This window comes from Choristoneura fumiferana, chromosome 3 (genome assembly GCF_025370935.1).
Source record: "Choristoneura fumiferana chromosome 3, NRCan_CFum_1, whole genome shotgun sequence".
NCBI classification, from domain to species: domain Eukaryota; kingdom Metazoa; phylum Arthropoda; class Insecta; order Lepidoptera; family Tortricidae; genus Choristoneura; species Choristoneura fumiferana.
Window position 1 is genome coordinate 9,601,036 of NC_133474.1, and position 17,034 is coordinate 9,618,069.

General features: G+C 34.7%; 1 protein-coding gene across 1 annotated transcript; it reads right to left on the reverse strand.

Annotated features, from left to right (window-relative positions):
• Positions 1-1,174: 1,174 nt before the first annotated feature.
• On the reverse strand, positions 1,175-16,910 carry LOC141426094 (uncharacterized). Its single transcript, XM_074084957.1, has 14 exons — positions 16,642-16,910; positions 16,401-16,557; positions 16,106-16,235; positions 15,904-16,035; positions 15,669-15,779; positions 15,430-15,535; positions 13,051-13,197; positions 8,551-8,697; positions 7,862-8,021; positions 6,298-6,424; positions 5,006-5,137; positions 4,071-4,181; positions 3,365-3,467; positions 1,175-2,410 (listed from the first exon to the last, which is right to left on the reverse strand). The coding sequence occupies exons 1-14, from the start codon at positions 16,778-16,780 to the stop codon at positions 2,259-2,261; spliced, it is 1,854 nt and encodes a 617-aa protein (XP_073941058.1). The 5' UTR covers positions 16,781-16,910; the 3' UTR covers positions 1,175-2,258.
• Between the last annotated feature and the right edge of the window lie 124 nt (positions 16,911-17,034).

Below are 17,034 nucleotides of genomic sequence, written 5' to 3' on the forward strand. Positions count from 1 at the left end.
CTTTCACTTTGATCTGTCACTTTCACTTTAACACGCAAAAAGCGTAGATAGGATCAAATGTGTTGATTACAATCTTTAATTAAATGGATGGTATTAAAAATATACCGATACCTAAAAAATTACATGACAACGAAATATTTCCAAAATGTAAATTTTCCCGATCTTTTAATAAAGTATGCAACCTCGTTGCACGAAAGCCGCTCTCTTGTTTTTTTTATAAAATAATTCCGTATACTGCCTCTACAGTTGGAATAAATATTTGTCAAATTGAATGAATTTGTAAAAAATCTACTTTTGTTTATGTAATATAAATCTAAATCTTAATAAAAACATATTTAAAGGTTTAATAACATTTATAATAATTTACCTTTTTAATGACCCAAAGTGAGGCTTTTTGCAGTATTAAAAAATAAGTATGACATATTTTACAAGAAGTTCTAGGTTCAAATTACAATGCATATGTTATTAGTATTGTTATTACCTATGAGATTAGTATTGTTCTTAACTTTCTGGTGACTTTTTAAAGATATAATCGCAACTGTACCATTTTTGAGTAAGGGTTTTAAATGTGATTATTATAGGTATTTGTTTCTTAATACTCGGATTATATTTAAAAAATGGTGGTTGTTTCGTAAACAGGTAGGTACATGTAGTTTTATTCTTATGTTACATTTAAATTATGTTCTCGCTGCTGAGGTGAAAAATTGTATGTGTCACACGAGACCAAAGTTTTTTTGCATCTCGTGTGTTTGAATCCCTTGCTGTTCTCAGGATTCTAACATAGAATCCTTCGCTTACTCGGGATTCAAATTCAACATTCGCATCAAAAAACAACTTTGCTCTCTTGTTGCACAAATAACTATTAAAGAATAGCTTTTAAGAATTGCTTTTGTTACTGGTTTTACCGAAAATCTTAGTATATCAAACAAATGACTGTTATGTATTTTCTTCATTGTTATTTTCAAACTTTATGTATTTTGACGCGCTCGACTTTGAGCTGGAAATTAATAAAACCCGTGAATGATTTCTCTTTATCATCCTTATGCATTTGTATCTAACTAAAAACTAAGTAACAATGTGCCTACTTAAGCTATAAAATCTCGCAACCCGATTACAAGAATCTGATTAAGGCTTGAAATTTGATAGAAGTACAGAGAGGAATGAAACAAAAAAATAATTTTCAAAAAGGACTATTATATTGGGATCATTTGCAGGTTGCAGTCATATATTAGGTGTAATCCAAGGAAGTTATATTTGCTTGTGCTCCATCGTCAACTTTTTTTTATTATAATCTACGACTTTCATTCATGAAACGTCTATTAGTTTGAAATGAAAAGGCTATATTTATTTGCATACTAAATGCTTACGTTATCCATGAATACAAAAGAAGGCTAGAGCCGCCTGTCTAACGCACCTAAACAGATTTTTATCCTCAAGTGATAGATACTTAGTTATTATCTATGTTTCTCTTAAAACCGCAGCTCTAACATACTTACTTCGCTTTGATAATAATGTTATTATGATAATTTATTTTAGAACAAGAAATATATAAAAAAGTCGATGTACCAAGTAATATATAAAGGGACTACAACCGTCGTTTAATTTAAATTAAATCTAATTTATTCGGATTCTCAGACGAACAGATAAAACCACTTACATAACTACCTAGCTGTTATATTCTATTATGCCTTGTTGTTATGCAGTCTGTACTATGTGTCTATGTATGTATACGAGTATGTAATGTTCGACCAAGAAAGTGCTACCAGTTTTAATGAGAGTTCCTACTTCAGGTATAAAACAATAAGGCTGATTGTCATATTGACTTTGGCGTGAAAATAGGCTTTGACGCTTTAAGCGCTACAAATGACATTAAACTTTAGGGTGGTTAACCAATTTCTTGGTCGACATACTTAGTTTTGTTTAGCATCTCAAGCTCAAGGTTCTACCCGCGCTTCTACTTTTATAATTGTTAATACTTTTGCAAATAGCCTTGATTGTTTCCGACATCTGTAACGAAATATCACCATGACAGTCTGAAGAAAATTAGTATAGGTAGAGATGAGGTAGAGTCATTCACGATGGCGCGTGCCGTGTTCCTTATTACAATGTCATTAATGTCTAATTTTGTCAAAATAACGGGTCTTCGTGGATGGCACTATATAGGTATAATATTACCTAAGTAGACGGTATACTAAAAACATTTTCACCATTTATTTATTTAGTTATATTAGCTTCATTAATTTTCACAGTACTATTTATTAATCTATATCTAGTTTCCGGAAGGAACCTTGGACGCCAAACATTTCCTCTGCCGTCCGCGGTTGCCCGGCGCGCCGTGACTCATCCGTACCGAGTTTTTCTTCCAGTTGCATCCACGACTTATATTCCACCATCTTCTTTGCCCAATATTCTGAAATAAATAAGATTAGACATGCTTTTGGTAATAAACATCATTGAGGATCTTATGAAAATAGAATCATTAATAAAGTAAATAAGAAATAAGAATACCGCTGATTCGTCATGTTCTTTCTCTCAAATACAATTAAATGTCTACGTATAAAAATTTATTACCTATCGCGTGTCGGCCCCTTTCGCAAAAAAATACTGTCAAATGTACCGATACAAACAAGAAATTTCCATTTTCTCGCAGACATTTATGGCGGCACAAATAGTTAGGGACTACTGGGGGGTCACTACTGTAGTGTGCACTCACACACCTTCACTCCATCCCTTTATATAATCATGTACTCTTAGGCTTAAGCTCTCATTAATAAACTACTCTTTAACAGAGCTACACTTTTCCTTAACGCCCAACAAACACCACACTACAAAATACGAAAATCGAAGTTCGTGTCGTGCTGTCCCTTCACTCTTGGAACAAATAATATAAGCGTCAGCGGGACGGCAAGATGCGAAGTTCGAATTTTGCACTTCGTAGTATAGGGCCTGTAGTCCTCAGGACACGTGACGATGTAAAATTTCGATGTTTAAACGCAACAAATTTTTCAACGCAAGCATGCAACATTTGATCCTTTTCCACATAATTTGAAATTTATCGAACGTTGAAGGGAAGTTGGACTAATTACGATATTTTTGACAAATAATAGAAAACAAAAACAAGGCTAACTGATTATGAGCAATTTATACGGCTTAGGTGTGCATATTTCACTTGATGTCATCGTCAAAAATTTATAGTGACATAATAATATATAAATTTACCTAAACAATGTTACTTTTCCTTCTTAATTGTTTTTGTAGATTATGCACTTAAGAGTATAGCTATTTATTGTATTGTACTGTGCTGTTAGAAATTCAAGTTTAAACCTGTGTTTTTGTTCATTTAAATTAATATTTATTTACTTACCTGTAATTTCAGGAATGCTGCCCCCGCTACCACCATATTCTTTTGGCAAGGATTCTTTTGGTAATAATGGCAGTAACTCGTCATAATTTTTGTGCATTCTCAACTGAAAATAAAATTAAATAATGACGGACAACTTATCTGGCTACTATGTAGGTATAACCAGCATCTGCTATGGCAAGGTGAGAATACAAGTAATATGTAGACATCTTGGGTTAATATTTTACGTTAATTGACCTAGCCATAAATGAAGAAACTAACTACTTGTGCTTAAAGCACTATAACAGCGAATTTACATAATCTACTCCTAATACATGAATTCATACTTAAATGCATCTAAGTATATCCATCATGAGCACTCTTATTCAGAATACCCAATATCTGCCACGCACTCAAAGGAATGGAATCAGAAACTGAGATTTTTTGAGATTTGGAGGATTCGAGAGTGAAAAAATTATGTTGAATTCAAAATGTGTATATGTACTTTAAGAATATTATCTAAGTCACCTTAGCTCGTTTTCGCTCATTTTATCCGAGAACTATTTTGTTGCAGTATCTATGTAGGTATACAAATGTATGGTATTTTCAATGTATTATATATAAAAATCAGACTCCTGAAATCTCTAGTTTCGCAGCAGCTAAACTAATCATAGGTAGTAAAACAGAGTATGAATATCGATATTATCGATTGCAAAATCTCAAAACTTACCCTATCTTTAGCCTTTTCGTTCAATAGTCCGCGAACGAGTGTGAAAATTACCTCTATACCCGAGGGCACTTTCACGTGATGACTTCCTTTAAGTCTGAGTGGCATGGCTTCCTGGAGAGAAAGAACTAATTTAGTAACCAAACTTTTTTTAGGGCCAAATGCACGATCCAAGATAATACTACCTACAGACTACAACAAAATTCGAAAGTCGAAGTTCGTATCGTACCTTCCCTCTCACTCTCGTATTAAATAATATTTGCGTCAGCGAAACGATACGAACTTCTATTTTCGAATTGCGTAGTAGCCCCCCTGATTATCACTTTTTTCGAATCGTCTCCATAGATAATGCTAAGCTGATTACTCCAACATGCTAAAAAAATATTTACCTACTAAAATTATTGCAAAAAAATGCGTGGAAAATTTTTATGGTGTAAAATTGGGTTATAGCTAAGTTTTAAGGACGTAAATAAAACGTTGGCTGACTTGAAACCTCTTTAGTCTGAAATGACGTGCTTACTTACTTTTTACACTAAACTCATAACTCTCTTGAGAAGAAAAACTATACGTAAATCCATAACTTTCGCAGGAACAATTGAGGTCATTGTCCTTTAGTATTCAGGCATGGAATAACATCATTGACGACCAAGTGTGATGAAAATGTATTTATTTATTTCTTATAGATAAACCAAATAAAAACAGCAGTTTGCGTCAGATGTATGGAAACAAATTCCATGATATCAGAAACGAAAGAAGACACTTATTTTTTTTAATGGTTTAAAATATGGGACTCTTTCGGATTCATTACTGATTAGAAACTGTATTTCCAATTTTGTAAACTACGCGTTTTCGTCGGGTTTTTTTTGCGTTATTTCAACAGGCTATGTTGGCTAAGATTCTCTAGCCTTCTGGAGCAGTCTTTAGTAGGTAATACTCACTTGACTGACTGCTATCAGCTTTTTAAATAAGGTAAGGTTAGCTTGAGCCACATGGCCCATGGTAGCACCCTGGTAGTCCACCACAATCTTGGTACCCAAAACCGTAGCCGTGTCACACTCTACCACCAAGATCTGCAAAAATATGTTATAATATTAATTATATTATTAAGGTGAATATACAAGGTAGTTAGGGAAGTTATTACCTCTGTAACATAGAAAAGATAAACAATCAAAAAAAATATACTGCATTCATGGCCATATTAATTCCCATGGTTCTCTGCCTTTTCCCAACTCACAATTGATACATTTGCCAAACTGTTTCATTTCACAAATCAGAATTTTCTATGAAACTTAATTTTTTTTTAGAACTTTCATAAAACAAACCTAACCTAACCTACTTGTGTTCTATAAAAGCATAAGAAAATGCACTGAGAAAAAATTTTGGTTTCGGAAAAAATGGAGAGCTGGGAAATGTAACAGTTGGCAAATGAAACATTCGACAAACAATCACTACCTACGAAAAAGCAGGAAAAGTTTACTTCCTATAAAAAAATGCTTTGAATCGCATTGTGCGGCACTAAGGGCTTATACATTCTGCCCACATGCAGTTGTTTGCATTCATGATTCGAGACTCCGTATCTCAAAACCTACCCTGACCAACAAAAAGTTGGACCCCCCCGCCCCCCATTGTCAAACCCCGAACTTGTCACTTCAAAGCTCAATATCTCAAAAACGATTGCTAGAAAACCCTGCTTTCAAATAAAAAAACTGTATTCAAATAGGTCCATCCGTTTAAGAGCTACAGTGCCACAGGCAGACACACAGACACACATAGCGAACAAACTTATAACACCCTTCTTTTTGCGTCCGCGGTTAATTAATAACATAATCGTGCGATTCAAATCGCGCGAGTGAACTAGTGCGTAAATCGCACCACCTGTACAATACTTATGATAAGTGACAACATTTCAATACTACTAATGCTACTTAGTATGTGTATATGCGTGCGCGCAATGGATATATGCGTGCGTGCATGCGTGCGCGTATGAGTTTGTGTACGCACGCGTGTGTTAGTTACTGTTTCACACTATAGTGAATGGACAGATTTCGATGACATTTAGCTTGGAGACAGCTGAATCTTGGGAATACCTACCTAAATCCCGAAATCGTTACCGCTAAGTTCCGACATGAAATTAGATGAAGATTTTTTCAATTAAAATTTTACTTCCATGTCAAATGATAACACGGGCGAAGCTGTGGGTAAAAGGTAGTAAAATAAATACGCAACATACCTGCACTAAGTAATACAAAACGCACATAATGTCTGCTACATTATGCGTATTCGGATTGTACGCGCCCGGACGAATCAGGATAATGCGCGGAGACAGTTGACTGGACTCAGGTAATACTAAACAAGTTCTGGAACACACATAAGATTGATTGTATGTAACAAGGTTTAAAAAATTCAAAATGTATTATGGAAAACATATGGAGAGGCGGGAACTTTCAAGAGTTGCAATTAGACAAAATTACTAGAGGCGATTATAGATTTTCGGGTATGCATACTGCGGTTAAGAAAGAAAGCTGCATGCCTAAGGAGTAGGCATTAAAAAATATTACAAATCTGAAAGAAGTTATTATAGAAGTTATTAGTTTCTTAGAAAATATAAAAAAAATACCACAAAAGTAATTAGGTACCTACTCAAGTTGAAACAAGTAATAATGGTTAAGCACGCTCTTCAGGTCAAAACGCGTTTATGAATATTCAAACTGAACAACAATCACACAGCCAAATTAGTAAAAAATCACCTCTTTTTGTTTTGTTTTTATATCTGCAATCGTTTTATAGGCAAACAAACAAATCTTTTGAATGAAATATGACATTTAGATTAGAATAGTCAACATAGTAGTCAATTATCAATTGTTTCAATATTCATTTATCACAAAGGATTAGTAACATGGTGTTGAAAAATACTCGAAAAATATGCGTAAAATTAATGCACACACATCTACATTATTATATTACTTTTTTCATATTCCTTCTTCCTTTGATATCATTAGGTACTGACTGATTGAATAATTGAAATTCAACTAATACTAAGTATAAATGGGAGTGTTTTAAAGATTGTTAGTTGGTTTAATTATGATGGTACCTACTCGTAAACCGCTTCAAGGATATGGATAAAATTATGATGGATGACCCAGAGACAAACATATAGGATAGGTATATGTAAATAGCCCGGTAAATTACCCAATTCCCGCGGGAAAGCAATAGCCACGTCTTAGGTCATTGTTGTCTGCCTAGCAACTGTTGTTTATGATGAAGCGTTAGTGTTGCGTTCATACTTCTGTCCCATTCATTATGTTGCATATTTAACTAAATATGTTCATTTACATATATTTAATATGCTGAACTAACATATGAATTTAAACATTATGTATGACACTAAAGTTTAGGTATTGTAGTGTAGAGGGCAGAAGTACCGTTTGTTGCCACTGTAACGTTTATGGCCATTAAAATTTATTGTTTATATATACATTGACCGGTGGATGCAAGTGGCGAGTTGTCGTTCATTGTGGCGGTCTAAGGGGGAGGCCTTTGTCCAGCAGTGGACGTCTTCGGGCTGATGATGATGATGATGATGATGATGATATATACATTTGATATAAATTTATAGTATTCAACATTACAAACTTTATTTGTTTTAGTATAGGTATACTTTTGAAAACTCACTAAACATATCTTTCTATATATTACTTCAAATGTCAACTGTCCAAAAACGTTGCTAAGCTGGCCAAAAACGGTATTTCTACCCTATATATAGGTAGTGATATTACATAGGCAACAAAGCATACCCTAGTCTCAGAAACTCCAAAAACTTTGGTTCAGAGGGTTTCATTCTCAAAGTTACGTCGGGGGCCGTTGTCTTCAACGTATAATACAAGTCTAGCTTCTTCTTTACTCGCTCTAGGCTGAACTTGCAGCCTCTCAAAATTGCGACCAGCCATTGGTCATCTGAAAATAATAATAATCATATCAATAAATAATACAACCACTGCCAATCAAATTAACAGTTTGCTTTTATCATGTATATTGAAAATACAAACTGAAATATAGATGCACAGAAAAACCAGAAAAATAAGACCATCACTGGGAATCGAACCCAGGTCCTCGGTAATCCGTACCGCGTGCTATACCGCTACACCACTGATGGTCAACGGTACCGACACGAATTTCCCCTATGCACCTCATATCTCAGCTTGTTTGTTTGTTGATTGAAATAAAAAATACAAAAAGATTCCAAAAAAACAATCTTAATTTATCATGTATCTAAGCATAAAGTTGTACTTTTGAATTTCTTAAATGGCGAGCTTATTTTTCAAACGAACGAAAGGACAAAAGAAGACACGATATTTCAATCAGGTCGCAACGGCTATATCATAGTTTGTGTAAACATTAAACATCAAAATTTTACAAAAAAAAACAATAAAAACAATAGATAGAGATATAGATATCGGGCAAAGAATATGATTATATTACGTACCAGTCCGAGCCTTCAGGTGGGCCTGCTTTGTAATCCATTCCTTCAGGTGCTGCACGTCGTCCAGAGTCCGAGCCGGATTTTCGTTCAGTTCATCTTTAGCTATTCCAGCCAACGCTGGCGACAATTCACGTATCATTTTGTCAATTCACTGAAATTTCATAAATATAAGATAAAAAAAATACTTATGAGGTGAGTCAAATTTCTAAATAGAGACCTACCTACGAGTACAAACTTCATAAGTAGTCGTTTATGGATATTATCTCAAAAACTTGAAGTGCGATTAACTATGTATAAATAAATCTTGAATGTCTACTATATTGATAACCTAGCTAAGTAATCTCACGATAAGTAGATACTACTATTGACATTAAAAAACCAAAAACCTTGGCTAGAATTATCGTAACTGACTTAGTGAAACTATAAACGCGAACAGTTTTCCCAGTTGGCTCAAAATGTCGCGCCCAGACACATTCTAAACTACTACTAAAATTGCTATGCAACTACATCAGTTGTATAGGATATATAGTATGTATAAACTTGTACCTTTTGTACTTACAAAGAGAAACACATAGTTTAGTTCACGGATGCCGATATCGACCGCTGTGCTCGTCGGCGTGTATCGACGAACTGATAGCACAAAGCTGATATGATTATCAGGTGTATTTCAACTTGCAATAACTCTGGCACCAAATATCACGAGTTTTGTACCTTCCACTTCATATAGTTTCGTGCGTCTACAAAAAGAATAGCATTATACATACCAGCGAATAAAAAATCCCCAGAGAGTTAATGTTCGGCACAATAACTAATCAGGTAATCGTCAAATTTATCCTCTAATTGGTGGACTGATTATAAGTCTATAAAAATAAAACAAGTGAGCCATCAATAAGCTAATTTACCTTACCTTCCCAACCCCTCCCTTCCCATGTCACTTGTCGTAATCAGCGTGTCAGAGCTGCCACCGTGGGACGCGACGGTAACAATAGAATTTGTACATACACGTAAATCACCAAATTAATATCTTACTAAATTGTTTATTTGCAAAAACACCAATAAAAGTGCCACTTAGTCTCAGTGTTTTGAGTAGACATTTTGAAGTCATTCATAATCAATATCAATGTTCCAAATCTTCGAAACTCATTAAATTAAAATTTAGTAGGTCTATTCACACCAGTATTTTTGTGACTCAAAAAAGGGCTCAAATGCTAACTTTGTACCATAAATGAACGAATTCTGGTTTAAGAGTCACAGGGTTCGATTAGGCTTAGGAAGAAAGTAGAAATTAAATATTTTACCAACTATTGTGTGATAATTCAAAAAAGGGCTTGTAATGAATTGTTATAGTATAGCTACCTAAATATTTATGGGTATGATTTTATCGGTCACCTAATAAATGCATTTTCGGTGACCTAATAAATAATATTTGTCCCTAAAATAGTATATCTGTCACCTAAATTGAATCACCAAATAATATTAAAACGGTTATCTAAATATTAATTAAAAATTACTTGGAAATAATGTAGATCGTCAATTATTATATTGTATGAGTATACAATATAATAATTTGACGTCACAATATATATTTAGCTTGACGTCATACGTCTATCATCGGCACTAAAGTTACGCTTCTTGATAATAATAATTAAATGATGATGGCGATGATTGATGGTGATGATAATGGTAATGGTAATGGTGTTTGATGGTGATGATGATGAGGATAATGCTGATGATAATGGCTGACAATTTGGATAAATATAAAATAACGAAGTTACATGCCCTAAGTATTAGCAAAAAATGGTCGGTTCTGGTACTTCGCCGGCCGCTACCGCGGCACGATCGCTTCGCTCGCTGAGGGTCGCAGTTCTACCTAACACTCCTCCTCGCTTCGCTCGTCGTCTTATCTAACCAAACCTGTAGTAGAATAGATAAAAGCATTTAATTAAGGAACAGATCTATTTATTAGCTGACAGATTTATTATTTTGGTGATTGTATTTTGATGATCAAACTATAATTTAAGGTACAGGTTTACATTTATCTGATGACTCACACTTAGAGACAGTTATGATTAATATGATGACTAATATATTTCTTGGGGACAGATATTTTAATTAGGCTTTAATTAGGGTATTGCCGATTAGTGACACATCTAAACTTAGGTGGCAGAAAATATAGTTCCCAATATTTATTATAACTTAAAATTAGATATATATATCATTGATTATTCAGGAAAATACAATCAGGGAAAATTACCATTTTCTCTTCTCCCTTATCTACAACTAGCTTTTGCCCGCGGCTTCGTCCGCCTGGAATTCGGTTATCGCGCGCTGTTCCCTCGAGAACTGTGCATGTTTTCGAGATAAAAAGTAACCTATGTCACTCTCTGGCCCATAAACTCACGTCACAAAAATCACGTCAATCCGTCGCTCCGTTTTGACGTGAAAGACGGACAAACACACAAACACACACACTTTCATTTCAAAGTCAAGGTCAAAGTCAAAATATCTTTATTCAATTTAGGCTATAAGAAGCACTTATGAATGTCAAAAAAAGTCTACCACCGGTTCGGAAGAACCTCTGTTGAGATGAATCCGGCAAGAAACTCAACGAGGTATATTTTTTTAAACAGATTTACAATATTATTAAATGATATCTATACATCACAAATAACACAACTTTATTTTTAACAAAGTAGGTTCGCTATTTGAAGGGATCGCTAATGCAATATTTATAATATTAATATGGATTACGCCTCGAACGCTTGAAATAAAAAAAAATGTATTTATTTGTTCAAACATATATAAAACGAAGGCGTCTAGAGATTGCCTTGCTGCTGAAATTGTTGCCAGATGATGTAATTACAAAAATTTGGCATTACGCGTCTAAGACTATCTTGTTGACGGTACATCCGGTACCTTACATGCGCGAGTCAGACCCGCATTCGGCAGGTTTCTTTACCCAAGCCGTTATCCTTCCAAACCATTTCTTTTTCCAATAAATAAAGTTAAATAATTTTGAATTAGAACCTACTTGAACAAATTTAATCAGAAAGTAATATCAATTTATTGCGGCGAGTAGGTACGTGTTCGATAAGCCACTTTTGTATCTGTCATGCTGTGGAAGTCGGCAGTAGGCCTGCAAACCGACAAAAACAAAAATGTGTACGGTTGTGTCACTCTGAAGATGAGCTCTGGTTAAGTTCGAAACGCGTCAGTGTTGGTGGTGATAGATGGGTTTGAGTGATTTGTGTGTGTTCTTACAGTGTGGAGGTGGAGAAACTGCATGAACATGCATATTTTGCATAAGCTTAGCTATCGTAAGGTCGCGGGTGAGCAAGGAAATTCTTTTAGTTCATTGATATGGACCTCCGCAAAGTAACGCCTGATTCAATAAATTATTTTTGTTTTAATTTCCTGAACAAAATATATAAATTGTCATTCCGCCTAAACATAATCAGCCTGTGCATTTGAGTAGGTAACAAGATATAATTAAATGTTTCTGTCAAGTGAACCCGTCGTTTGTCGTTGTTGTTGTTTCTTTAAAAAAATATGGCTCTGTCCATCGGAGGACAATTTTGCCAGTGTCTAGTAGTTTTTGCCGTTGTACGGTAAAAAAATTCTAGAAAACGAAATATGAGAGGTAATGGTGGATGAACGATCAATTACAAAATGTCCCGTCGTTTGTCATACACAGTAACGATTGGCAGGAAAACTATTAGTAAGCATTTGCAATTTGACATTTTTTATCTAAGTGAAGTAGCCAGTAACTCGTGACAGTCAAGACAATCTAAGAAGTTTTAATCACTGGCTATTAATAATCACGTTTTTTACGCAGCAAAATAAATTTTCTAATTACCTATCTCCAAAAATTACTTGAACTTTTAAATATTTTATAGTCTACTCCTAGAGACGAGTACTATCAGCTGTAAAAATATTGGTACCTTATTTGTTAGCAACCTTATATAGTTTCAAAGCTAAAGCTTTACTAGTACCTAATGATGGAAGGGATTAAATAAATGCGCTTGAAGCTCGGCGCGCTCTTAACTTAAAAACAGTTTCATAAGATGCAATATTTGTAAATCAACATAATTAATTTATACTTTTATGCCATCAATATGTATTAATATAGGTAAAAATAATACAAATCGATGCTATTAAAGTTAAAATATTTATTCAATCTGCAGCTACCAAAAGGCATCTTCAGCTCCAAACATCTTTAGCCGCCTTGGGATTGCCCAGCTTTTTGGACTTTAACTTCAGTGAAATGAAAAATCGGATGTAGGCACACATCAATATAATCATAAAATTTCCTAATTTTTTAACTAACATTTGTATACGAACATAACTTTTATTTTAGTGTCGTTACAAGACCACAATAGCCAAGACTTAAGTTAACTAATCTGAAAAGGGTGATAAAATGGAGATATGGCAATGTTGCAATATTCCCTGCGGTTAGTAGTTAAAATTATATTTTTAATATAATGTGGGTGAATAATATTTAATCAATCTGTAGCTGCCTGAAGGAGCCTTCAGCCCCGAACATGTCTTCAGCCGTCTTGGGCTTGCCCGGCCGTTTGGACTCGTCCGTGCCGTACTGTAGATCCTCGTCCAACCAATCGTAATATGACTCGATCTTCTTAATCCAGTCATCTAAAAAATCACAAATCGGTTATTATTGAGGACAAATTAAGACAAAAATACATTACAGAAAATCGCACTAAGTATACGCTTTTATGTACAGTCTTTTACGTCATCCAATAAGCATTGCTATAGACAAACCAAAATTATTTTCTATATCAGAAGACTGAGATGTATAAAAAAGGCATTCCAACTTGAACATCTTGGGAGTGGTAGCTACTTTGTTTTACTAGCGTTAATTCAACTTCACATTTACGTTATGGAAATTTATCCTACTTCCTATTCTACTTCCTATTATCCTATCCTATCCTACTTCCTATCCTATCCTATCCTATCCTATCCTATCCTATCCTATCCTATCCTATCCTATCCTATCCTATCCTATCCTATCCTATCCTATCCTATCCTATACTATCCTATCCCATCCTATGCTATCCTATCCTACTTCCTACTCCTACTAATCCTACTAATATTATAAATGTGAAAGTTTGTGAGTGAGTGAGTGAGTGAGTGAGTGAGTGAGTATGTTTGTTACTTTTTCACGCTTAAACGGCTGGACGGATTTTGGATGAAATTTGGCAGAAAGTTAGTTTATAACCTGGATTAAAACATAGGATACTTTTTATCCCGATATTCCCACGGGATAGGGATAAAATCTCGAAATAACAACCGCTAGGCTTAGAGTCATGAAATTTGGTATGTAGGTAGTTGGACGTCTGGAATTAAACATAGGTGACTTTTTGACCCGATATTCCCACGGGATACCTAGGGATAAAATCTTGAAATAACAACCGCTGGGCTTTGAGCCATGAAATTTAGTATGTAGGTAGCTGCACACTGGAATAACACATAAGCTACTTTTTATCCGGATATTCCCACGGGATAGGGGTAAAATCTCGAAACAACAACCGCTGGGCTTAGAGTCATGAAATTTGACGTGATTGTTTTTAATGTAACGTCAATGAAAGCCACGATTTAATTTTCGGGAAATACCACGGGATTTTTTTTAAATCCCCAAATTTCGATTCAGTTGCTGGATCTAATGATTTACTTGTGCAAAGCCGCGGGTAAACACTAGTTGTAAATAATTTTTCGGCCACTTTCTGGATATCCGATTTAAGATTGAGTATACCTAGGTACGGTCAAGGACTTTAATTTATGAGCCACTATGAAACATTTTCATATGAAAAGTCATTACGATTTTCCTTGTTAATTAAAATGAGTCACTATGACGACCGGATGGCCAAGTGGTTAGAGATCCTGACTATGAAGCTTGAGGTCCCGGGTTCGATTCTCGGCCGGGGCAGATATTTGTATGAATAATACGAATGTTTGTTCTCGGGTCTTGGATGTTTAATATGCATTTAAGTATGTATTTATCTATATAAGTATGTTTATCCGTTTCCTAGTATCCATAGTACAAGCTTTGCTTAGTTTGGGACTAGGTCAATTGGTGTCAAGTGTCCCATGATATTTATTTATTATTTATTTATTATTTACTGTGAAATGGTTTAATGGTGGCTCATGAAACCCTTGGCCGTACTTATGCAAATTAGGCTACGAATAATTATTATTCGTATAAATTAGGTGACAATACAATAGTCTGGTAGTAAAATTAGGTGACAATACAGTAGTCTGGTAGTAGAATTAGGTGACAATACAGTAGTCTGGTAGTAAAAGTAGATGACAATACAGTAGTCTGGTAGTAAAATTAGGTGACAATACAGTAGTCTGGTAGTAAAATTAGGTGACAATACAGTAGTCTGGTAGTAAAATTAGGTGACAATACAGTAGTCTGGTAGTAAAATTAGGTGACAATACAGTAGTCTGGTAGTAAAATCCTGGTGTTCCGACCACTATCGTTTAGCCCCCCCTTAAATATTTATTTTATTTTAATTTAATTATATATTTTTAAGTACGACTAAATATTCTATGAATATTTCAAGCGTCTAACTGTTTCCGTTAATATCGAGCTAAAAACGGCAAAAAAATCACGTTTAATGTATGGAGCCCCTCTAAAATATTTATTTTATTCTGTTTTTAGTATTTTGTTTTTATAGCAGCAACAAAACTACATAATCTGTGAAAATTTCAACTATCTGGCTATCACGGTTCATGAGATACAGCCTGGTGACAGACGGACATACAGACGGGTGGACAGCGGAGTCTTAGTATTAGCATAGGGTCCCGTTTTTACCCTTTGGATACGGAACCCTAAAAAGAGAAATAAACATATGTACTGACCTACTATTTCCTTCAGGGAGCCGCCGTTCCCTCCATACTCGGTGGGGAGTATTTCTTTTGGCACGTGCTTGTACAACGCTTCATAATCTTTATTGTGCACGTGCAACTGAAAATAAAATAACAAAAAGTTAAAGTATTACTAGTAAATACTAGTGCGTAACCTAAATATTTGACACCTCATACAATTTCGACAATTACTTAAGAAGTTACTTTTTTTGAGATCCATTTATAATTCTTACCCTTTGCTTGTTTTTTTCATTCAAAAAGGACTTTGCGATGTTGAACATTGTTTCAAAACCTATCGGCGTATTAAGATAATGTGCGCCCTTTAATCGCACAGGAGCAGCATCCTACAAAAAACATAATTAAATTACTTAAACTGACTTAAATATATGTTAATATCAGTAATCCTCCACTCCACACATAACATTTGTATTTCTTCTAAGGAGATGTGGTTAGAAACATTAATGTCACCTGGCCAAGAACAGTCATTTTCTTCATTAGAGCGGGTGACATTTGCGAAAAGTGGGCCATAGAAGCCCCTTCCAAATCCATAACTCCTACACCACCACACACCATATGTACATCGTCCTCTACATATATAATCTGAAACGGTGAATAATATATGAAGGTATAGTATGAAAATATACACATGAATTATTAAAGAGATATTTACCTTTGAAATGATAGACATAACTGACATAATTTCCAACGTATGATACTTGGCAGGGTCATATTGGCCAAAACGCATTAAAATTGTTCTCGGAGCTGTCGGATTCGCTTGTTTTGGTAAAATAACATATAATCTGAAAAAGGTTGCTTTTAAAGTCTTTCAAATTTTAAATATTTACGATTAAATAACACGTTTAGAGGCATTTATAGTCGTTATTTAAATTTTTGTATAATCCATTCTTCTTCCTGCAAGGTTTCATGCTCAAGCTTAACAAGATTATCGCCTTTAAATCACTTACCCGAGATTAAGGATCTCTTTAAACTTTGGATTCCTATGATCAATAGCAAACAATTCAGGGGCAAGGCTTCTCATCGAATAATATAGATCTATTTTCTCCTTAGCACGTTCTAAGCTAAACTTACATCCCCGAAGAAATGCTGCTAACCATTGATCATCTAAAAATATACGTAAGATTAGTTCACCACTGTTTTGTCTCCAATTTATTATACTAGGTTGAAATTGCCATATCATTGATGTACCTGTCCTAGCTTTCAAGTGCGGCTGTTTGGAAACCCAATCCTTTAGATGCTGTATCCCATCCTGGAGCCGCTGCGGGTCTTCACCTAAGTCAATTCGAGCTTTCTCTTGCAATTCTACTGACAATGTTCTAACTGGCATTTTAAATGGAATTAATAAGTAATGCTCTTTAATTACGTCTACAGTACTTCGTATTGAACACCTTCCCAAACGAAAGTTCTATAACAATTAGGTATCTGTACCTACAGTTATTGGATCTTACCTGATAATGTTTATTAGCGCTGTCTATAGCAATGTAATGTGTCGCGATAGCTAGCATTATCAAACTGATAACTAATACTTGCTTGGCAGTAACGTATCTTTCAGCGATATTTATTTTAAAACTAAATTAAATG